Below are 25288 nucleotides of genomic sequence, written 5' to 3'. Positions count from 1 at the left end.
AACTGTCAAAAATGACAGGTGACGTTAATGACAGATCGGATGTTTGTTTCCTTTTCGTGCGATGAGTCCGTAATTATTTATAAAATATTTATACAGTGCCAGAATGCAGTAAAAACGTTCAAACTTAATCCATAAATAGTTGAGGACACTACGCCCATCACGACATAAAATGGGAAGCTATGGCAAGGCTGTAATGACTGGTTTTATCTGCAGGTTATGCTCGGAACAGAAGAAAAAGGTCATTCATTTATACAGTGGCAAAGCGAAAAAACTAGAATTAATGCAGAAAATTAAGTTGTTACCAATCACAGTGAGTTGTTTGTTGTGGTTGTGCGCAAATTACGCAATTGGTTTTAGATTGAGAAATACGACAATTTGCCAAAGACAGTTTGTGAACAGTGCATTGAGAGATTGGAAATTCAGTATAATTTGGTCCTTAAAATAAAAAAGAGTAATGCAATACAACGTAGCCATAGACTGTTTCATGTAGGTATTTCCTGAAAGCGCCCCCTTCAAGTCTCATTTATTTTTGTAGAGCAACGGACGGTGTCCTGTTGAGTGCCCCCTTCATGGTATACACGACCCCAATTGGGCTGGTTTAGACACTGACGAGTTATGATCAGTGAATGTAAGTTTGTTATCGTGAATTCAGTTTATCTCTTTATAAATGTGATTTTCTTTAATTTAAATAAACCTGTATAATTACAATAGTTTTCTATTTATTTAAAATATATGATTTAACATACACGTAATAGTAAAAATGTACAACTGTTTTTAAATATATCACAAGAGATTATAATTCTAATTATAAAACACTTCTAATTTAAACATTCTAGGATAATGTACATAAAAACGTGTCAAACTTTCATACAGATAAACAAGTAGGACGTTGGCAAACAAAATTAGCTCCATGTGTGTCATCTGGATAAGATTACATTCTACAGGTCAGGCCTGCACTCTTGAACCCCCATCTCCTGGAAAAGCTTTTACAAACGCTCAGGCTAAAACAGCAGAAATTTTATTCGCGAAATAAACACCAAATTGCACATCCTAGGACTGAAAACAGAAGGAACTAAACTAACAGCTATTATTACAAATTTGAAAAGCAGGAAGTATTCGTTATTCACTAAGTACATGAGTACTCTAAGTTGGTTAACCATTGGTCACAATGTTACACAGACCCTACTAAAAATGCAGTCAAATCTTCAGTCGTTAATATAAAAATTTCAAATCAAGATTCACTGTAAAAATATCACTATCAACTTATTCTAAATTACTCTACAACCAACATTGGCAATGGAAATGAACGCTCTTTTTCAAATAATGGAGGACAAAAAAAACTATCTTCCGGTAAATCCTCGCCACATTGAAGCAATACTAGCTGCGGCACTTGTCACGAGACCTCCAGCCATACTTGTGGCTTGTTGGGTTGTTATCATTTGTGCAGACTGAACGACCGGTGGGGCAATGGGCACGTCTGAGCATGGAATATGTGGTACCTAAACGCCAAGATTTAGTAAGTTACATAACGGATTGTACAGTCAGCAGCAAAAGAAATGAGCTCATGGGCGGGATTGCTCGGTGTAATAGACTCTGCATCCTCATAAAACAAATTTGTAAATGCGTACCATGTTTTTTACACAGCCGTGGATTTATAAACTCAGTTATTTGTTGTCGATCGTTGGATTTGGAATTTCCGTGCGTAAAATGAGCCCCAATAACGCAAGTATGCTCCAAAAATTAGCGACTTCCGAAAAATATAAGAACGAATTGTTAGCTAATAAAATTTTCATCGGCCATAACTACGTTATTTGTTGACGCACGCTAAAAATTCGCACAGTTTTGGATTCTGCGTGAAGTTCTGCGTTAAATGAGCACGAATAACTTAAGTTTGCTTCACAAATAAATGAGATATTGACTAAAAACTGTTTTCAAAAGGTCCTTTCAGGATGATTTTCAAGGAACATTTTCAGGGCGAAAACGCTGTAAAAAACCTTTGGGTTGTAATCAATCGAAAGAGCAATTCGAGGTCTAACTGGCCACATCTCAGATTGGTCAAAAAACAAAAAATTCTAAATTTTTCATCGATTGTCGGATTTTTTTTTTCGCGAAAAAAAATGATCATTGAATTTTGCATATTTGAGAGCGAATTGTAAAGAAAATAAAACCCAAGAAACAATATGGCGCACACCGTTTTTTTCTACCTGTCGTAGTTTCGGAGATATTGGGCATTAAAAATTTCGTATCTAAAAATTCAGTATTCGAAACTTTTTGTTGTCGTCCATGGATTTTTTCACATAAGAAAAACAACAAAATCGTGAGATTTCAGCAATTAAAAGTTCAAATGTCATAGAACTTGCCAATCGTTACAATCATTCATTTATGAATCCACGGCTATGTAAAAAACATAGTGCGCATTTACAAATTAAGATTCATCATACATTAAAACGTAACCTTACAAATATCACTTGTAATTTTCAACAAAGCTTAAACCTCATTTATTTTGAATACCACATTTCAAGGTCATTATTCGTCCAAATTTTGGGACTGTACACGAAATTTGACAGAATTTATGTATTTTGTTGTACTGTGAAAGGGTAGTTTTACGACTGTATGTTGGCACTGGTGTTGTCATCATCTTGTCATCAGATGACAGACACTTGACAGAAATAATAACAACGATGAAGTTTATCAATTTTCGATGAATTGCATTACAAATAAAGTGCTATTGCTTTTTATTCCATTGTGATTAAAAGTTTAGGACTTTAACCTCACAACAAACTAGGTAGACGAGACATTTATTAAGGATACAAATGTAGTGGTGCTATTGTTTACAACGAACAGTTTGAAATGTGATAATGCCTGTTAATACAAATTAGGAAGTTCTGAATTTTGACAAAAACTTGAATAGGTGCATAGTTTTTTGTTAAACCTAGAAAGTGTAAAGTAGCTCGATATACGACATGTATATCATTATCACTTAAGCAAGTTCTTCTAGTTCGTTGTTCGTATTAATCGCATGAATCGAATGAAGATAGTACCAGCAGTACCTTGGTCGTAATTTCAAAAAACAGTCCTCGTTTTTGTAAAAAACATCGCCAGAGTCAATAGATGATATAAATTTCAACTTCCTAAATATTGGAAACTAATTTGAACTTTTCACTGATTGCTGACAATAATGTGTTCAGTACAACAATAAAGAATGAAAAATAATGCTTTTCTTTAGGCGCACGTGCCTTGACTTTTTCTACTTTTTTCTACTTGTAGTGAAACTCCGGATGTAGAAAGGCTCTACCGTGGATTGTTTTTGAACCAACTTATCAGAGTGTATACGCGAAGTCTACGTGAAATTACATAAAATTAAAAACTTTTCAGGTTATAGTAAACAAATTTGTTTTGACAGTGCCCCACTCTACCCTACTTTAAACGTATTGCCAACGGCCGCTAATTACCCTAAAGTCTACATACACTGCGCGCTCACATACACCTTCCGCCACTAAAATTTGCACGGAGGTATAGGTTCTTAACAAGGAGTACAAGCCATCCCGCCATGAGCTCATTTCTTTTGCTGCTGCCTGTATATTACTCACAGTCTCCCATTCTCTGTGAAAACTGTCTCCTTCGTCTGAATCGGTGTTATCGCCGCTAAATTCCAAGTCTCGAGTCAAGGGCTTTTCCAGGGAATCAACTTTGCGACCGTCGACTTCGAAAGGACCTTGTCTGGAAGAGAAAAGGAGGTGAAGCAAGCAAAGAGTGGTGTTATTTAGATTGAAATAGCTATTGCACAATCGAAAATTGGGGAGATATTATTATCTTTCGTGTTTATTTTTTTATAGGTAAGAATTGATTTTTTGCAAAGTTCATTGAGATTACATAATTAAACACTAAAGGTCAAATATTTTGATAGCAATGTGTTATGTTCAACGCTTTGAATTTAGTTGAAAATGTGAGGCGTCTGAAATATGTATAATAAAAGTTAAGTGATTTTAAGTGAAATTTAATAAATATAAAAGGTAGGATCAAATTTACATAACACTAGTCAACAAATTTTAGTCAAAAGTTTTCAAGAATATCTCTGAATTAATTAGTTGACTTGTGTAATGATTAGTTGGTGAACCATTTAGCCGCTTATGCTACCCAAGCTGAGTAAGAATCCAAATAAACATACCTCCCCAGATGTGGATTGCTGGTATCCATCAATCTAAGTAAATTCCGGATTGTTTCGCATGCTTTCAAGTGAGATAAATCGATATTCTGAGAAAAACACAAATACAACACGTTCGCATTAAGTCTAGCCACTCTTCGTGTGAACTGAGCTTCATCCATGGAACTTCCACAAAAATCGCTGTAATTAGAAAATTGTTGAGAATGTGGTTACTAAGGTTGTAGAATTGTCTTCACTGTAAAAGTGTTACCTGTAGACCATCCGGTATGGTAGACGAACGTTGAAATAAAACGCCAAAACGTTTATGAGTTGGGCGGTATAAGTAAGCGCTGCACTAATGCTGTAAGCTGGATTGTGTTCTACAAGATCTGGATTTGGGTTTACGGGGACAGCGTCCTTATTTTTGGATACTAAAAGAGAAAATATGCGTTAAATTTAGGAAAACATTTGTCCAAAAACATAAAATGTCTGTTAAAGCATATTTTGGTCCATCTGAGCAGGACGATTTAAAAAAAAAAATAATTGCTTAATTAACAAAAATTCCATATATCATCCAGTACCGTTTGGTTCAAAATGTTCCCTATTTAAAAATCCCCAGTAAAAATAAAAAAAATATATTTATTTATGTAAAACCCCTTTTATTTGGCCCCCTAAAATTGTAAAATGCAATAGGAGTAGATTAGATAACACGAAGAGACACATTCCATAAAATGTTATCAACAATTAAAGAAAAACAAGAGAGAATTTTAATCAGAAGAATGGTAAACATTCTAAACGGTTTATTTCTCAACACAACAAATATCAAAAATGTATTTGCAGTTTATGGAGGTATAATAAAATAACAATAAACCAAAGGGTGACTAAAAATTTGAATATTTTTTTCATTTATTGGTACTGTTGATATTACGGCATTACAATGACATTATTTTTTGTTCAAAAGTCTAAAGCTTATTCATTCCTACACGATTTTTAGTGACTTTCATTCTGCCACCAAAAATCGTGTTGAAATGAGAAGTCACTAAAAATGCACAAGTTTGTTATGCATACCTTCCATTTCAAAAACTACTAACATTAAGAAAAAAAAACAAATAAAACAAGGGCAATGTCTGAGGTGCCAAAATAGTTGAAAAAGCTCAACCTAAAGTTCAAGACAGACTAAATCTTTTAACGCCAAAATTATCGGAGTATTAATACACGATTATTTCACTTAAAATAAAATGATAAAATTTTTAAATAAAACATAAAAGGCGAACAATCCCAACAATAATATGTATTCTGTATATTAAACAATTCCGTCTTAATTCAAAAGTGGGCGCCATCAGGTCTACCATTTATCAGCTGATTGCGTGTTTATTTACTTAAAACGTATTACAATGACCCCTCTGTATCTAAACCGACATGAAAGAACAATGACCAAATAAAAACTCATCCTCAGTCACCTTTGAAATTCTGAAGCATGTCTTTGATTAAGTGTTTTGTTGTTGTCACTTTGTCTTCTATATAAAGAAATCTTATAATCTGCAAAATATAAGTAAAAACTGCCAAATTATTATAAAAGTCCAACAATTTTTAAAAGTATCTGCACTCTGAAGTTTGATTACATTTTTTAAGAATCTTCAGTATGTCACCAACAAGATTGTTTCTTTAATCAAAGACATGACTTGTAATTTCAAAGGTAATTAAGGTTTTAAATGTGTTTAAATTATATTGTACAACACGCGTTATGCTCCCTCTGTAATTTAAATAAATTAAATAAATTTGCTTTAAAAAAAATTGGTGCTAGGCCAAAAATTTACAAATGGGTACAAATAGTTGTCGACTTTTATAATTTACAAATATATGACATCTAAAGAGATATAAAAAGTTGCAGTACCGTAAACGAAATTGTTGTAATATTCTCTAGTTTTTTATTAGAAAAATAATAATAGAAAGAATCTAAATTAATTCCTGGGTCTACAACAAATTTGTAATATGTATATAAAATATATCCGGTGTCAGTTAATTGGATAATTAATCGGATAATTGGGTAACTGGGTAACTTTTCGAACAAAATTGAGGATATAATACAGCTTTTTAAAAAATTTAAGACTTTTTTTGAAAAAATTAGATCCTAGGGTTGTAAGTTCATATTATGTTGGGGGAACAATATTTTAGAACAACATTAAATAACAACTATGTAGTAAACATGATTTTACTCAATAAAATAAAATGAAAACAATTTTCACAGCCAAGAAACTGACAATTTTAATGCAAAACAAAGTTTTTGTCGATAAAAACGAAATATTCGGCAAAATATGCAATGTTTAAACGCAATAAAAAAATTGGAATAAATTGTGAGTAAAAAAAGTTCCGATGTGTGTATTTCTAATTCAGCTTAAATAGACTCGTACGAAATTTAACGCTAAAATCTATGAAATTTGGTGGATTTACTTAAGGATTCGTTATCCAGAGTATTCAATTTACGAATTTTAGAACAAAAACTGCAAATTCTGAAATTTTTTATTTGTCGGGCGACTTTAAAATCCAAAATTTTATATTAAATGCTATTCTCTAGTATTAACGCTACTCTAATGCTATTCTCTAGTTTTAACGCTACATCAATGAAATTTGATGGATTTATTACTTGAGGATTATTTAATTGGAATATTTAATTTTAGAATTTTAGAACCAAAATTGAAAATTTACGTCTTTTCTTTGCAGGACGAGCTCAAAATCCAAATTTTTTTATTAAACTTTATTAGATTTGGTGGATTTACTACTTTGGACGTCTTTATTGGATGTGTTAAATTTGAGAAATTTGGATGAAAAGCTGGAAATTTAAAAACTTTTTATTTGAACGAATTCAAAATCAAAAAATTTTCCTAAACACAATAGTTTCTTCCTAAAGATGCAAAAAAGTGAGAAATGAAATTTAATTTAATTATATGGCGTCCAATCTTGAGTCCTCTTATTTTCAAAAACTTTAAAATGTTATTAAGGGACAATTGATGTATATATTATAAGATACTTAGAATTCTCTGTTACAGCACAGTTAATAGTTAAATATTTCTAATGTTTTGTAGAAGTACCTACAAATAAAATATTAATATAGCAATCTTACCCCACATATTGTATAGAGAGTAATTTCCTGAGCCTGGCAAGCAGGGTTCCACAATAGAATATTGCAATTCCTTAGAATCACCTGAAAGATCTGTATACTCCCAGCGATCCCTAATATAGGTAGTCTGTGATGCCTCTGCAAGAGCACTAACCATGTCATCAACAGATTCTTCTTCTCTAAAAGAAAATCGTTAATCCAAGTCCCCAAATAACCACCGAGACTCACAGTTTTGGTTCCACCTTTGTAATAGGAAAGACATATTTAAGTTGGTCAATTCTGAGTCGTACAAGTTGTTTAACTTCCTGTTGCTTCTGTTGAAGAATTTCATACTGCCTTTCAACTTTCTCTCGTTTATCAGCTGCATATTGTTCAATTTGCGAGACTTTCTGGTCATATTTCTTTAGTTTCTCCTTTGTTCTTCTGACTTCTTCCTTGACTTTTTCTAGGTTGGTTTTACACTTGTCAACACTTTGATTTTTTGCTTCCACCGCAAGTTTAACAATTCTATTTGTATCCCTACACTGTCTGATTTTAGAGTGCTGCAACAAGAGTTTTATAAATGTTTAACACTAAATAAACATCTTACCAAGACATCAGCTCTTTGTCGATACTCAAAATGCTTAAGACACTTCTTTTCAACAATTTTCTTGTTCTCTATTAACTCTAAAAGGGTTTTACGTTTGTCCAAGTAACTGAAACAAGAAAGTACAGTTCGGTTGCGGTTTTCCCCACAATGACTTACCTTTCAGAAACTTGATGTCTAGAATGATAGAATAGGCCACTGTGGATACAATCTTTGCAATAAAACACTTTTCGTGAACTGTGGCACAACGAGCACTTTTGTCTGGGAAAACTTAAACGGCTGCCACTCTCTATTGATGAGGAAATATGAAAATCTTTGGGAGCAGTGCTACTTTCATCTGAACTGCTGGTAGCCATAACAAAACTAATTTATTCATACACACAAATTGCGCTGCGTTCAACATCAACTCATTGCACACTGGAGGGAAGAATATTGTACGTAAAAAATACGAGGAATTTTAACGGAAATAATAATCACTTTGTCAAATTAATCATTTAAAATCACGTTTGTTTCGTGTTAAAACAAAAATCCAAAGTTAGCTGTCAAATTATGCCGCGAAATTTAAAATGCGTGACAAGTGAATTGACGTAAGCTGAAGGAAATGAATCAACTTATCGATTGTGATTCATTCGAATTTGTTTGTATTCATCAACTAATTATCAAAATGTTTCCATAAAACTGATAATGCAAACATTTTTTTATTTTTAAGTGAACTTTAACTGATCTTAAACTTTACAAAATTAAATAAACTGTGATTAGGTATACCGTGTATTTCAGGAATCAGACAACGAAATGGAAAGTACGCAACATTCCAAAGTTCTTTTCAATTGAAACTTCGAAGTTCCCACCTTGAATTTTTGGGGTAATTGGTAATAAAACAAAAGTTACCAAAATTGATGACATTTATCAAGTCGTCTGTGATTTTACGTCAAATTTTCAAGAGTTGTGATGGGTCAGCGAAAATTTTGATCAGTTTCACAAAGCGCGAAATTTAAAAACTGTTTTTTTTTGGAGATGGCTTTACATGTTAAGCAAAATTTTCAAAAATAACAGGAGAAAGAAGAGGTCTAAAGAATGCAAGATATTGAAAACAATAACTGAGGAGCAGACTTTCAAAATGCAGTTTGCCCATAATTGCATATTTTCAGGAATGAATAAAAACTGCAGCTGCTTTAAGAAATAACTTACATTTTTAAACATGTGGCAATAAAATGAGGAAAATTATATACTATTTGCACACAAATTTCACGATTAGAATAGAGGAGAATTTCGCAAAAAATAAAATGGCGCCAATATCTCAATTTGCGAAAAAATGGGCAAACTGCATTTTGAAAGTCTGCTCCTCAACTAATATATAAGTAACCAAAAACCTTTTCAAAATATACCCAGCGTTCAATAGACAGCAAAATTCAAAAACTAATATAGAGATGAAGAGATCCAAAACACATGAGAAATCCAAAACGTTCAGAAAAAGAGAAATAATTTAATTGAACGGAAAATACATAAAACTGAAAAATCTGAAGGACTTTCGTTTTTAGGTTTGATCAAATACCTAGTTCAAAGAGTAAAATACGATCCAAAAATTTCAAGAAAATGATTTTGAATTTTTTAACCAAAGATTGTCGAAAATAGAGAATCTTTTGAAAATTCTACGAAAATCTGAAGACTTCAGAGAATCCAAAAATGAAAAACAAAGCATAAAATACAAAAAATCAAAGAATAGAATAGAAAATGTGAATTCAAAAAATCGAAAAAACTAAAAAAAATTATGGACAAAACTATCAGTCAGAATCAAAAAAATAGATTTAGAAAGTTTCAAAAATGGAACAAGGGTATGTACATAATCCAAAACAGTTCAAATAAGGCTATAAAAGAAGTTTTAGAATACAAAAAAATTGGAACCAAAGCCTCTAGTTCCAATGGAGAATTTAGTTCGGCTGAAGCCCTGCTCTGTTTTCTCTTTTAATTTTCTTTAAGTTCACTAGATTTACATTTTTTTAATAACTCCTTTTAAATTTCTCTAAAATACTATATCGATTTTTAAATAGTCTTTACATTGGGATTTTTGGATTTCCTGCATTTTTTGGATTGAAACTCCTCAATTACGTTCCAGATTCTCTTTAGGTTTTTCCTGCCTTGTGTATAATTTCTCTTTTGATATTTCTTAGATTACATATTTTTAAATTTTGTATTCGTTTTCAGATTAATTTTAGATTCTCTCTAGTTTCTCTATATTCCAATTTTTCTTCTAAACCCCTGATTAAATTTCCTAGATGATCTCTGATTTTTTTATACAATGAGTTTTCAAGATTTTCTTGAAATTCTTATTCATTCATTCATTCATTCATTTACTTTATCTTCTGTCTGTTTTTTTTAGACATCCTTTTAATTCTGTTTAATTCTCTGTGTATTATTCAAATTTTCTTTGGATTCTTTTTGCACTGTTCTATTTACATTATTTATCTAAGATTTATCTTGTTCGTTTGATTTTTAGATTTTTTTATATTCTTCTGAATCTTTTTAGATTTGCCATAGATTCATTAAATTCACAATAGATCCTTCTTAGGTCAAAATATTTTCTAAAATTTCCTCAGATGCTTTAAATTTGTTCAAATGTCGTATAGCTGCTTTCTGGATTTTCTAGACTGATCTAGCCTGTGCAAAATAATAATTATTAAATTTTCTTTGGATTCCTTAAGTTTTCCTTAAATTCCTTTAATTTTTAAACTTTCCATTTATTGTTTTATCCATAAAATCTTTTAAGACTCTTTAGAGTTTTCTATAGATCCTTTTTAAAATCTCCCGGTTGTTTAAATTTTCTAGAATTTTCATTGATTTCCTTTTAGATCTTCACGTTTCTATTTAGATTTTGTCTTACATTGTCTAAATTCTTTGAATTGTTTTCTATGACTTTGTTTAACAGTCTTTTTGCTGTTTATTTCTTAAATTTATTAAATTCTTAAATACTTTAAAAAAAAATAAGGAATATCTTTTCAGATATTCCTAATTTTTTTTTTGAAAATTAGGAGATTCTCTTTTGGTTGTCCACCTAATTCTTATTAAAATTCTATTTTTCGATTCTCGAGAAATTTTCTTAATTTTCGATCTTTTATCGTTTTAAATTTAAAATTGCTTGTTCCAAATAGAGGCTAGGATGTGTCCTCCATTAAATCTGTCTAATCGAAAAAAAATCAAAAATAGGTGAACCTAGCAAACTGCTTGGGAAGCAGAGGTTCAAAGAAATCCAAATTCAGAATATTGTACATAGAAATAAAAAAAAATCCAAAAATAAATTCATTGAAAAAATTCAAATTTGAAAAATTAAAAGCGTCTTAAGGCAAAACAGACAAACAAAAAATCCAAATCTAAATACGAATCATCTGTCATATCTAACAAATATAGAAAAACAACAGGAAAATATTCAATCGAATCCAAAATAGTTGGATAAAAAAAAATCGAATAATAACGCTAATTAACCAGATAGGATCTTAAAAAACGAGTTTTATAAAACGCATATTTAAGCACAAATTCCTACAAAGTAGTAACTTTGTAAATCAGGAAATTCTCTGCAGGAAAAATGACGTATAGCCAATAATGCAAGGCTTGCTAGATGGCGGATTACTTACAGTTTTGAATTCTTCTTTGGTTTGCTTTGGGGACATGGGTTATAAATAAAGATAAGAATATGTATTGAAATAATTTAATAATAATTATTATTAGAGTATTTTCAATGTATCGTAAATATACACTACACATTCTGATTTATACACATGTTCATCTAGTTAAAAAATAGAATTTGAACGAATTCTTGAAGTCACGATGGCTGTACAGATAATGATATGATGAAAAGTACCTCTAGTAATAAATGTTTGTAATTAACAGACGAATAAAGAAAAACATCACAAACATTTATTATTGTTGAATTTAGGAAAACAGCGTTGTTTCTACGCATTCATCTAAAATGTCACCTAAAGTGTTCACTAAATAAAATAATAAAAATACTTCATATTTTATTTGAAACAAAAACGGTTTGCCCATGCAGCAAGATGAGATTGGTGCATGTAATATATAAAATGGATTTTAACTACATACAAAACAGCTCATTTTCAAAATAATGGTAACTGACAAAAAGTTAGGCCCTATCACTCAAATGAATGAAGGTTTAAATCACTGAAACAGTTAATGTACAAGAGCAATTATTAAAAAAAATTAAAATACATATGTACTTATGAATTATGAGTTCCTAATGACAATAATTAAGCTTATTTTTTAAATAAAACAGCAATAATCTAAAATTAACCTCAACACTTGAAAGTGAATTCTCTCCGAAATTAGTTGAAAGGGTCCAAATCCTGCAATAAACTTAACACTTTACTTTCCAGTTTACATCAAGTCACAGTTTTACAAAAATATAAGTACACAGTTCTCGTTATATTCAAGTCAAAAGTCGTGATCCTGCACATGTAAATGCATAACAAAATATTCCACTCAGTGTCCCAACTTCCACAATTCGAAGTTCTTTCAACTCCCCCTTAAGGCCACTTAACCGTTCGAGTTATGGAAGTTTGACTGTAACCAGACTATTTATTGGCACATCGAAAAGACAAGAATTTACACTGAAGTGCGTTCGCTTATTCGGTCCAGAGTACCGAACGAATACACGAACAACCCTTGTAGTTTGAGCCCCCGAAAAGTCTACACTAAAACACAGATACACATGCACAGTAACCACCAAAAGCACCATTTAAAACATGACTAGTTTGAGTCAAAGAGAAGTTTCACCACATCACGGAACCAAAAAAAAAATCTACGATATTTGCGAACCATCAAGAAATAATGATTTATTGATATACTACTGTTATAAATGGTATTAAATGATACAGTTTACTATCTCTTTGGAAAAGAATGCCACAAAAACGTCTCACAGTTGAACTGTCCTTTCTTTTAACCCACGAATTGCACTGGTCACGGGTAACACTGCAATCAACAGAAATTTAAGATGAATGTGGTCTCCAATTTTTACAACGGTGATGGTGACAAATTTTAAAACAAACAGTTCTAAAACAATTGTTAAGAAACATAAAGGGATGCAAAGGGTGGTAATAAACAAAACTGACTTTCAAGTGCACCCCGTGCATCCCCTGAAATTAAAACACAAATATAAAATGCCTGACATGTGCTGGATCGAATGTACAAGTGATCTACAATCATGCGTTGAGGTACATACAAACTAAATAAATTTCAACGAAGCGTCGTTTTATTTCACACAAAATCAACAAGAAATGTCACGAAAACTGAATTAATAAGAAGCATTTTACAATTCAACCACCCAAAACGATATATTTCCAATTAGTTTTGTCAAAATCTACAAACTAAAGCATCACTTACAGTTTCAGCTTGATCCGGACATAACTCTTTAAATATTTTTTCAATCAATGCACGTCTGAAAAAATAATTTTAGTACAGGAAGGAGGAATTGTAACAAACTTACTTTGCGGCTAATCCACCACCAGGAGGCAATCCTTCAATGTTGAGTGAAACAAGCTTATGCAGGACCATGGAGAATTCATTGTCTTCACTTTCGTCCACGATTTCTGGAAACAGAAGAAAAAATAAAAAAACAATAAAACACTTGCTTTGGTAAAACAGGCGTTTATTTAGATTATTTAAATATATTACAAAGACACATAAACAGAACAAACGGGGCGAAATTAAGCCGAAAGGTCTTGTTAGATTTCAACAAACATGGAATGCGCCGCGACACTAAGCCACAGACATGTAACGATGGTGCTAAAGTTTTAACAGAAGACTACGGGGAAAACGCTTTCAAAACTTTGGCACCAACCCAATGAAAACAACACATAAATTCGCCTCTTGAAGCAGCAAAGTTAAGGAGATTTTGTCTTAAGAGTTATTGCTTATTGGTCAGTCTTTACCTTAACTTGTCGCCTAAGGGAAAATTTATACAGATAATCTCAGAATTGTTAATAACAACATAAACAATCAGGAAGACAATCTCCACAATTAGAGTTAAAATATTCTTCACAGTATATGGCAAACTACAGAAAATATTCCATATAAGGTTTTGGTTTAAGACTAGAGAGCACCTTGTTAGGACTAGGGTGTTTGTATTAAAGCTAGAACTGTTGAGAGATCACAATGAGAATTCAGAGATCTAAAATATTAAATTATTCAAATTTGTGCAAGGGTGAAAATATGCAAAATTAAAATTATGGACTAGACGACGTACATGTCTTTTGTAGTTTCGTGTGAAACTCTAATACTGATAAAGTTACCTGCTACAACTATCACGAGGATCGTCGAATATTTGTACTACTACTACTACTACTACTACTACTATAATATTGCACATTTAGCAGGAGAGAAAATATGATCAAAGTTCCCCAAAAATGTTTCATATTTAGAGGAGACAGAATAGTTAAGTTAGTTTAGTATTATTTACAGTTATACATCTGAAATGTATGTAACGTTAATAGAAGTTAGTTACAATTGTAGTCCTTTTCATTTTTCATTCAACTCTCCAATTTGACTTACAGTTCTGACCTGTCTTTCGTTTTGTTTAATACATTTGGTATATTGCTTGTACGACACCTAAGTATACAATTTTTAAATTTACCATCAACCGAAAAGTCTTCTATAGACCTCTTTCAATAAATTCTTTCGGATTGCTACAGTAGAACTTCCGTAACTCGAATCCAGTTCCTTCTAAGCTCTTGATTATTGTCCCGTACATTTCGTATTGGTCAATTTTTGTTCTATATTCTGTTGTTAGGGTCCCTTAAGAATTCGAATTGCGGAAGTCTGATTGTACTTTTAAACAATTGGAGAATTTCAAGTTGCGTCAACGCAATTTTGCGCCACTACTTGAAAGTACCCAAGTACGTCACAATTTTTGACTATACATTGTTTCTCAGACCACTCATAAAATATTTTGTTATAATAATTTGTTGATTATTTACAATATTTGGTATGCTTTTAGATATTTCATTTAATATGATTTATATTATTTAGTTTTTATAACGATCTCACCTTGTTATCATAAGAATGTTAAGAATCGGTTCTGTACTTTACAGCAATTCCACTCAGTTGCCGAGGTACTCAACATACTGTTTTGGCAACAGATTAAAGGCACATGAACTTGGTATTAAATTTCTAAGAAAAATGATATAATTGCTTATATGTTGTTGCAAAAATACAGTCTGATTGATAAAAAACCGCCAGTTCTAGCGCCTATGGTTTTTGTTTAATTTAAAAATGTTTTTTTATTTGTTTAAAAAATACGATCCAATATAGACATTTTTTTGAGTATTCGTATACAGAGTGTAACGATAGACAAATTTTTCAAATTTCTTTTTGATATATCGTAGCACATCTTGTCAGAATTGCTAATAATGTCTTTCAGTGTATCTGCATAATTGTTAAATAATGATGCTATTACGTCAAAATTAAAGTGTATGATTTCATAATATTTACGATATGGAACATATTTTACGTAATCCGAACACATCTCTATTCATTCGGATTAGCGAGGTTCTACTGTTTTTAACATTTTCGTGAAGATCTTTTTTTTGGATTTAACAATGTACATATTTGATTGACTTTTATATTTCCAAAGAAAAGTCAATTTTAAATTTTAGAATTATTTAAATGAAATGAAGTTAATCAAACTAATTTGACGATTGCTGACATCTAATTGGCGGAAAAACGATCACATGTCACTTTAACATGAGATTTAATTTAGCTTTTGTAAACCGGTTCTTAATGTCAAAAGTTTAATTTTAACGTTCTAAATTCAACTAGAATTTTACTTGCGAAAATAAAATGATTAATTTGTACATAATGAAATCAACACTTCTTTTAGGTAACCTAAAATAAAACAAATATATCTGATATTAACAACTTCAAAGTATCGTCCCAAAGTGAATTCAAATTATGAAGATCGCCAAGTACACTCTGATTTAAAAAAAATCTAAGGTAATTTGATTTTTATGTTTTTTGAATGGATATGAGTAACTTTTGAAAACGGAATTTTACGTTATGGCAAAAAACTAATGTGAACCATACTTTAACGTTTTTAATAAAAATTCAAAGTTGACTTTGGTTGGAATATAAAGGTTATTTCATATTTGTCGATTGACAAAAATTCCATACCAAAAGTGTCTCTAAACAAAATATGATTTTAATTGTTTTAATTGAATGAAAAAAAGAAAGTTACCTATGAAAAACAAAGCTTTTGACGCATGTATCAAAAATAATTAACTATTTGTTATTTAGCACGAGAACCATCTCGTTGTTTTACCAACTTAAAACTATAATTGGCTGAACATTATGGGATACAAAAGTCATCTCCGATTTGAATCAAGAATTTCCCTTTAAAAGGACATGTTCTGGGACACCTGTATATTTTAATAACTTTTTCAACTTGTTTAGCAGAACACTCTAAAGTCCATTTTTTTTTTAAACCACCAACACCGCAATCTTCTTCTGTATTACAACCGGCAACGTTGCCTAGTGAGATTTTTGGTGAGAAAAAAGTTGTCAAATTTTTGACATTGCTGAAAATTAGGTAGTGTTTCCGTTAAAAACGTTTCTTTTACAGCCTGTTGTATTGCAAATCAAATGATTTAATAGTAAAAAGACTCGGCACAGCCTGAAAGGCCGTTTTGTGTAATCAAATTGTCAATTAATTAGGCAGCTAACCTATTTGATTTTATCACCAAAAAGTCAGCATCGACGACGTTGCCGGTTGTAAAGTGGTGAGAGAGTGCGGTGTTGGTGGTTTTTTAATAAAAAAACGGACTTTAGTTATATTCACTATGAAAACAAAGCGGCAAAATAATGCGTGGCAGGTATTCCAAAGCCACTCTTGATGCCAGAAACATTTATAAACACCTTGTAGTACGCGATATATTGTTGCATTTAGAAAAAATAAATTTGCACAAAAAAAATTAAAAAGTATTAGTTTTTTGACCACACCCATTTGGTGGTATTTAAAAACCGTTTTTAAATCAAACCACAACTGCAGTTGCAAAAACTTGCGGCGTTTTTATCAAAAAGACTGTATTGCCTTGAATTTCAAAATTACAAGTAATCTGAAAATACAAAAACAGCCTCTTTCAGGCAAAAAAATCGTCCAAAGTGCATGTTTTCTATATTTTAGACATCTCTTTTATACTTTTTAATTTTAGCCAAGTTATTTTAGTTATAAAGACATTCATTATAAAAATAAATTGGCCCACATATTATAATATGGGGGACGTGTCGCAAGTCACGGATATTAAAATACGATCTATTTTTGCAAGACCGCCTTAAGTTTATTTATTTTTGTTATTGATATCAAAAACAAAAAAGTAAAAATTGTATTTTCCTGTCATTTTAAGTACAATATTTTAAAATTTACTGAGTTTATTCGCGTCTTCCGACGCATCCTCTATACAGTGTGATTCACGTAACTTTAAACGCGACAAGTAGTACGTTATTCATTTCACCATGATTCAAAAATATTAAGCGATAACCTCAATTGTAATTCATTTTTATAAATGTTGGTAAAAATTAGGGTAGATTGACCATAATACACCATAAATTCCATTAATTGATTACTTATTTTAAAACAAAAAGCTACTCAGAGACTTGACAAAATCAAATTGTCTAATAAAGGAAGTATAAAACTTCCAGGATAATTAAACGCAATTAAAAACTTATCGTTCCTCAGAGTTGAAAAATGATGTGAATCACCCTGTATGTTATACTGAACAATTTGAAAATTTCTTTTCTTTACTGAAATTGCAGGAGATTTTTTCACCATTTTGATTTTAAACTGACTGGTTATTTTGATGTAAAAAAGATTTGTAAGAATGTAATGAGATTGTCAGATTTTAGAAGTATACATTTGAAAACAGAATGATTTTTTTTGTACCTTAATTGACACGTAGATTATAAATATACTTTTATATCGAAGGATATATTTCATATTGAAGAAGAAAAGGGTCATGGTCTGTGCAACTTTCTATTAGTAAGAAGATTAAAATGTTATCTGCTAATTTAGGTGACCTGTGCTTTTTTCACAGCCCAATATTTACAGAAGTAAGTTATTAAAAAGAAAATATTTAAATTGGTCACTCTTACTCTACTGGTTGTGCAAGTTTGCATATTACTCATCCTTAAAATGACATTGTTTTATTAAAGACCTCTGCATTCCTTAACTAACTAACACATTGTCTTATGAAAACTATGAACACATACACTGTGGTAAAATGTACATTTTAAGGGAATTATTACTTTGGTGATTTTATTAGGAGAGGTGATTCATATTAATACCGATCTTTAGTAATTTACTAGTATTTCCAATATTGCCAACTTATAGAATGAGCAATGTTGAATAATTATGTGCCAACAGTTAATTGGAAGAATTCCAAGGACTGTGATGATTCGTCGCTACAGAAAACTTAAAGAGATAATAACTTTGGGTTTGTGGGAATGTAATGTTTGCTAGTGTGAGTCTGAAAGTTCCGAATAAACTGGCAGCACAGTAAAGACGCAACATTCGTACTAAAATCAAATATCACCATGAAAAGGGCAGTTAGTCTTTGGTTCAGTTTTTATCTTTGTGCTCTGAGCAACAAATAATACTAATAACAGGAACGAAACGACATAAAAAGCGCAGCTAATATTAGGGATGATGTTAAGATGGCTATATCCAGGCAATGAGACTAGAATATTAGAATTCACAAGTTTTAAGTTCACTTGAGTAAAAAAAAGATTCAAGTAACGTTAAATGCCTTGACAAGTAAAAAAATTAAAACAACCTTTTATACGCCTTTCCAGGGTAGCATCTAATTCCTTCTCGGCTTCGATAGCCTCTTGGGTTGGAGTGGGAGCTCCAGGAAACACAACTAACACAATACTCATATTATCTCGACTACCCTAAAACCAAAAATTTTAGTTAATTGAATAAACGACCAAATTTCCTTACTTTGTACAAACACGTATCGATGACTTGACTGGTAACTTCCTGTAAATTATCCGTAACTAAAAGGCGATTATGTATGTACTGACAGAGATCCTCGTTGCTCATGACATCCCATATCCCATCACATGCCAACACCAAGAACTCATCCTCGTTGTCGTCTCGATCTCTGACGAAAATTTCTGGCTCAGGCGACACTAATTGCTCGCATGGACCTCTGCCTTCGACATTTTTGTACTCATAGTCGCCCAGGGCTCTAGATACTGCTAAGCTACCATTCACCCTCTGGATCATAACATTACCCCCAGCCTTGACAATGCGTTCTCGTTCGGAGGGCAAACCAGGCTTGTGATCTTGTGTGGTGAATACAGGACTGCCAGCTCGACAAAGCACCGCGCGGGAATCGCCACAATTTGCTATGTAAATAAGTCTAGGCGAAACGAAAGCACAGACGGCCGTCGTTCCACTTTTGTCTTCTCCAGATGTCATTTCAGGTAACGAGCGCATTTTATTATCTAATTCTAGGAAACCATTGTGTATGCCTTTCATCACGTCCTCTTGGAATTCCTCGGTTTGCATGATGGCATCGAGCAGGTGTTCGGCGCAGTGAGCTGATACCTTTGGTTAAAAGAATCTTCATTTACTTGTGGGTTTGGATTTCAAAGTATATCTAAGTAAACCAACCTAGTTCATTAAGTGCGCGCCTCTTAAAAAAATGTAAAAACATATTTGGGTAAAAAAGAAATTCTATGGACTGAATACCCTCTGGCTCTAAAGTCCAGTTATAGGAAACAAGTACATGTCTCTGACGAAATTGAACAACTAGTGCTCTTCGCCACTGTGCATTTTGTCGTTCATATTAAATAAATATGACTACACCAATAGAGACCTTCCATAATTTTAACATGTTGTTGGCCCTGTAATCTATTGTTTTTGACATTTCGGAACTCCACAGCAATGAATGGTCAACTTCAAATCGTGAAAGAGATGCTCGTATTGGTAGGCACCAATGGTGGCACTTATTTGACATTTCTAGTAAACACTTGTAAACCGAATTCTTTAGCTTCTTCTTTCGGTTTTAATTGAAGTTTATTGATAATAAGCCTGCCTTTGTCACTGGTTATTAACTCAACAGAATAATAAATTATCCGGTAATTAGAGGTTACGAATAGTCTTTTTAACTATTCGTAGTTCTAGATGACGTACTCATCTTAGATGTTTCCATTGTTACAAACCAGTCAATTGAAAATGTACATTTTTTAATAAAAATAAAAAATAATAAAAAGTTCTTTAGATAAAAAGAGCGGTAATTGTTTGACCAAAAATAAACAATGTGTCTTGAGCACAAATGTTTATGGACTTTTAACAGATTTTAAAAATGTACAAATCTTTAGTGCCGCAATTTGTTCAAAATAAAAAAAAGGCAGTATCGTATACCTACTCCTTTTTTTGGTGAAAGAATAATGATAATAATCTCAATTAAATCCTGGGTATAAAATAAATCCAGTGTCAGCGACAAAAGTGTATTTGCAGAATAATTTGCCCTTACACTCGAATATAATACTAGATTTTATCCAAACCCTCTGTTAGTTAACTAAAGCATTAAAAAAATTGACAGAAGTGACAGCAGTGACAAATTTTTACCATTTAGAAAGCTATGCCTGCGTTGTTGTCATGGAAATGCAGCATAATTTTCTGTATGGTCTCTGGAGAGTAATAGAGTACTTTATCTAGCTCAAATGAGTGAATAAAGATCACTTTATTAGTGCATTTTGGATAAAAGCAATTTGTGGTTAAAGGGTCCCTTTACTCATTGCTCTTTAGTCACCTTAGCAATTTATTGCAAAAGCATGTCTTTGATTAAAAATAAAATAAAACAATCTTATGGTTTTGTCAATTTGACAACATGACAAGTGTCAATGTTGAGGACATGCAAGATAAAATCTGCCTTGAAATGTAGCAGAAGGCACCGTATGAATACGTCTTGGGATTAAATCATCATAGAGAGAACTCTTCAGTTGCGGCCACGTTATTTAAGACGCCATTCATTTGATTGTCATCAAGTGTAAAAGAAGCCTTTACGCATTTCTAACCATATTTTTATTGTTAATTTTGACAAAGTTGATTGAGTTTCATGACCTGCTGGTACAAATAGTAGAAGATTTACAATCCTTCAATCATATTTATAAATCTATCAATATTGGCTCAACATGACCAACAAATGTTGGTAACAAATTATGAACTTTTATTTTTTTAAATTAAATAAAAATAGAAGTCTTTTTATTTGCTGCTTCTTCTTAGTACAATAATCAAAACCAATTATCTACAGCATGTCAGGTTCTATAAGAGGTAGTGTGAGATGTGGTTTAAGTTGAAATTGACTTCGTTTTGTTTAAACATCAGATAGCAGAAAACTTTTATTATTATTTCTGGAAAACTAGACGTGACGAAAATGTTTTTACAGAATTTTCAGTAACTGTATCAGAAGTTTATAATTTTATAGGTTAAGAAAAAAACTCGTGCTAATAATTAGACTTACCAATTTGATTCATAGACTAGAATCCCGTTTGCAAACGACTGTCTTTTGAAGTCCGTCATAACATTTCCACAAAACTTTCAGTTTGAAAAAATCAAATGACTTGATATAAACAAAAGCCTGTTTCGTCAATCAAGACACGACTTGAATTATAAAATAATGACTATTTAAGATTTATATTGGTAGATCAAATATAAACTCATCCTCAGTTATAGTTCCACCAAGTTCCTCTGAGCTACCATAAAATCACAAAAATTTGCGGACAGCTTGAATAAATTTTCAAGTACATAAAATGAGGGTTTATTTATCCAAATTTGCACCCTGCAATAAAAGAACACCAGCCTAGGCCAGGCCAGTTCTTGCATCAAAAATATCAAAATACCACAAGCTGTCCGGTTGCGATACCACTTGAATTTTTATTATTTTATGGCAGAATATAAGCAGTGTCTATTCGACATTTTATACATTTTTGATTTTGTTGTACATTGTTTCGTTAAAAAAGTCAGGTTTTGGCCTCTGCATAATTGAAATGAAATATGTATATTAGATAGTTTGTTAAAAACTATTTATATCTGAAAATTATTATGTGATGTGAATCACTTCTAATTTAAGAAAATTGTTTGACCAAAAATTAAAAACAAAAAATGTGTCTTGAGCACAAATATTTGAGGACTTTTAATAGATTTTTAAAATATCTTTAGTGCCGCAATTTGCTCAAAATAAAAAAAAGGCATTATCGCATACCTACCGCTTTTTTTTGGTGAAAGAATAATGATAATAATCTCAATTAAATCCTGGGTATAAAATAAATCCAGTGTCAGCGACAAAAGTGTATTTGCAGATTTTTATTTTATAATTAAGTTTTAAATTTATAGGGGATGTATACAATTAAAAACGTATTCAGATCAAAGCGCCAAAGTTCCTGTAAGCCGTACATTTGAACCCGTGAAAGGCTTTATCAGCAAAGGAGAATTTTCTAATTGACATAATGCGCTTGGAATATTTAGGGTATTTTTTCACAAAAAATAAAGTGTCTTCTTTAAAACAATATAATGTTTAAATTTAGCAAGCTTAGTTTTACCATTGCAACCTCATTTCCTACAAAGAAAAAAAAAAGAAAGTACTATTTTGCAACATTATGTGGTATTCTAAAAAATAAAAATAGGAAATGAGGAGTGATATAGTTTGTCAGTTCACACTATGAGAGATCAGTGTCATTTGATTTTCACGGGTTTTATGTTACCATTATCACATTTTATTTAAAAGACCAAAAAACCAATATAATAATTCGTATTCAACAAATTTGTTCATAAAAACAAAAAGTAGAAGTACTTAGAACAAAATGAGCACTATATCTGAATAAAGTGGATAGTTTTACCAATGACAGTCCATTTTAACCAAAGAGCTAAAAAAACGTGAATTTTCTAACTACATATGTCAGTTTCCATTAAAAAAAATTGAAACAAAATTGTTTTTTATGTGATAAGAGCGAAACCGATGCCATAAATTCCAATTTTATCCAAAAGTCAGAAAAAAAGTTTAATTTTGTTTCTGGCAGCGAGCGGTCGCTATCTAGCCCGCTCTTCAGATTTCGGTTTCGGCAGTGAGCTGTCACAAAAATGACCAGGCCAGAGCTTGGGTCTAATAACCGCCATAAAACAATCAGCTTAACATAATAAATATTTCAAAGCAAATTGTAGAACCTAGACTTTCTTATTTGTTTCTTTACCATTTAAAATACCGGAATTTGAGAAGATGCCATGCGCCTTTTGTTCAAATGCTTTTTATCAATGTCAGTTTGGCGTCGCGACGTCCAAGAAGTGAAATTTCGAATTTTAGTGGAAACTTTCGCAATTTTTTGTCAAATAGTAAAAAACCCGATTTACAGCACAATGAAAAAAGTGGTTACAATGACAGATGTGTGTCAAACTTGAATTTATTACATTCATTTCTCCTTTAAGCAATACTCTATTTTAATAATCATTTGCTTCATTGGCATTGAGCCGTATACTATGTCCATTTCATAAATAACTAGATTGCTGTTTTTTGTATTCCATTATGGCAAGACTTCAAATCTGTCACTTTGACAAATCGCTCTCATAATCTATGTACCAAAAAATATACACAGTTTATCAGTTTTCGTGGGTGTTGTCATTTTGAAATCTTGTTGAAAACGACACCTTCATGTGAACAAAGCTGAACATATTTTCTATTGTGGTTGTTATAAACAGGTTTTCTACAATCGCTACAGATTGATTGTCACTTTAATTTCAAAAAGTGACATAAAACAATCGTTTTATACCCCCGACTAATGTAAAATTTCACGCATATTCGCTCGATTTTGTTGTGATTGTAGAAAAAATCGTGTATGCTACTCGTGCGAAATGAATGCACACGTGTTGTTCAAACTCGGCCCTAACCACGTCAAGTGTTATAATCAAAGCCTGTATAAACAAACCAATAAAGCTTTTTCTAGCTAGGCTAAACTACAATTTATACCTTAATTATATTAATTGTTGTAGAGCATGAATCTTTAACTGATTAGTAAAGTAATTGTAAAAATCGAATAAAATTAACGATTTGCGCACTTTGGTGTATCGGTTGCCCTATTTATGGACTGCCTCTTTCAAGATGACTAATCTATTTAGTCTATTTATATTAAATACATGAGCCATAATAGTATTCTGTACTTAATATACAAACTGACTGGCTATTTATGGAATTTTACAGGAATTTATGGAAATGGCTCAGTTTTCTAAATCTCTTTGTACTACTCGTTGTCAATATTTGCTCTCATGGCTTATTTTCAATAGTACGAATAGAACACAGCAGTAGTTCCAACACACATGAAACAATGGAGGACTTAACCTTACTCTCACATTGATGAACTTCATGAAAATCTACAAAACTTCTTCTAGCTGTTGGGAACTTCAAAGTATCACAGAACAGAGTCTACGTTGCTTAATTAACGTTGCTAATTATACCTACTTACATTCTAGACAGGTGTAAAGTGTGCATTTACCTTTGCCCCAGCATGACCATCGAACACAGCAAAATAAGACCAGTCTTTAAGCGCATCTCCAAGGTTTGTCCGAGCCATGTGGGCATCCTCCATTTCGACCCTCCAGCCCTGCATACTCGCCACTCCATAGCGCAGCCCGTTGCCTTCACCACACTCTTGGAATTTATCTGTCTTTGGCTTGTCAAGAAATGCTCCCATTCTGTTAGCTATCAATTATTGTAAAATTTGTCAACGACGCTTCATATTTACTTGACTCCACGTGCTAAAAATGAAGTTATTTACTACTGGAAAAAACTTTCAAATTCATCGTGTTTACATGCAAAAATTTGACACAACCGACGATGTAAGCTGACGCTATTTTAAAATGAACACATCACTCACAACATTTTACTTACTTTATCTTCTCGAAGAAATCATTGCCCTGATTCTGTGATCATTTACATAACAAAATCTCATGCTTTTTTAATAAACACACAACAATAAATTATAAAAATGGCGAGTTTAAAAGACGTTACGCGTGCGCTTTGCTAAAAATAGAATTTCAAGTGACGTAATTTTTCACCAATGGAAAATCATCGCCAGTAGTGCGCGCATAATCCAACAGATGGCACCACTAGCTTCAAATCAAAAAAAATTGAATTTGAGAGATACTAATGAAGATTTAAAACACCTGAATTACTGTCAGATAGCAACAGCAGCATTAATTACTACTTTGTAGTTTTTCAGTTTGTTTATTTTTTTATAATTTAAATTGTTTCAAAAGTTTGCGATAGAGTTAAATTGTGTGCAGCTGTTTAACAAAACAGTTTATAAATAAAGTATTATTTAATCTGGCTGACGGATTTAAGAACAAATAAAATAAAATTAAACATTGTTGCAAAATTAATTCAATTTA

General features: G+C 31.8%; 3 protein-coding genes across 5 annotated transcripts; 1 reads left to right on the top strand and 2 right to left on the bottom strand.

Annotated features, from left to right (window-relative positions):
• Positions 1-11: 11 nt before the first annotated feature.
• Positions 12-708, top strand: LOC148180351 (uncharacterized). Its single transcript, XM_088032481.1, has 3 exons — positions 12-310; positions 358-486; positions 536-708. The coding sequence occupies exons 1-3, from the start codon at positions 170-172 to the stop codon at positions 617-619; spliced, it is 354 nt and encodes a 117-aa protein (XP_087888607.1). The 5' UTR covers positions 12-169; the 3' UTR covers positions 620-708.
• Atg14 (autophagy related protein 14) lies at positions 698-8429 on the bottom strand. Its single transcript, XM_088032469.1, has 8 exons — positions 8008-8429; positions 7852-7957; positions 7491-7804; positions 7266-7441; positions 4416-4575; positions 4169-4345; positions 3591-3720; positions 698-1499 (listed from the first exon to the last, which is right to left on the bottom strand). Exons 1-8 carry the CDS (start codon positions 8202-8204, stop codon positions 1341-1343), a joined length of 1419 nt encoding a protein of 472 aa, XP_087888595.1. The 5' UTR covers positions 8205-8429; the 3' UTR covers positions 698-1340.
• A 3105-nt stretch (positions 8430-11534) lies between these two features.
• LOC148180349 (protein phosphatase 1A-like) lies at positions 11535-24961 on the bottom strand. 3 transcript variants are annotated; one of them, XM_088031611.1, is made up of 7 exons: positions 24789-24960; positions 24394-24655; positions 18842-19453; positions 18675-18792; positions 13340-13442; positions 13237-13291; positions 11535-12200 (listed from the first exon to the last, which is right to left on the bottom strand). In XM_088031611.1, exons 2-7 carry the CDS (start codon positions 24589-24591, stop codon positions 12180-12182), a joined length of 1107 nt encoding a protein of 368 aa, XP_087887737.1. In that variant the 5' UTR covers positions 24592-24655; positions 24789-24960; the 3' UTR covers positions 11535-12179. The 3 variants fall into 3 exon arrangements, with proteins under 3 accessions (XP_087887737.1, XP_087887738.1, XP_087887739.1); XM_088031612.1 differs by having other exon boundaries at positions 24710-24802; XM_088031613.1 differs by lacking the exon at positions 11535-12200 and adding an exon at positions 12207-12825 and having other exon boundaries at positions 24789-24961.
• Positions 24962-25288: the final 327 nt, after the last annotated feature.

The sequence above is a fragment of the Gnatocerus cornutus genome, chromosome 1 (genome assembly GCF_029298725.1).
Source record: "Gnatocerus cornutus isolate USDA-ARS CGAHR chromosome 1, icGnaCorn1.1, whole genome shotgun sequence".
NCBI classification, from domain to species: Eukaryota; Metazoa; Arthropoda; class Insecta; order Coleoptera; family Tenebrionidae; genus Gnatocerus; species Gnatocerus cornutus.
Note: the sequence above shows the minus strand (reverse complement) of the source record. Positions and strands in the feature narration are given on the sequence as shown.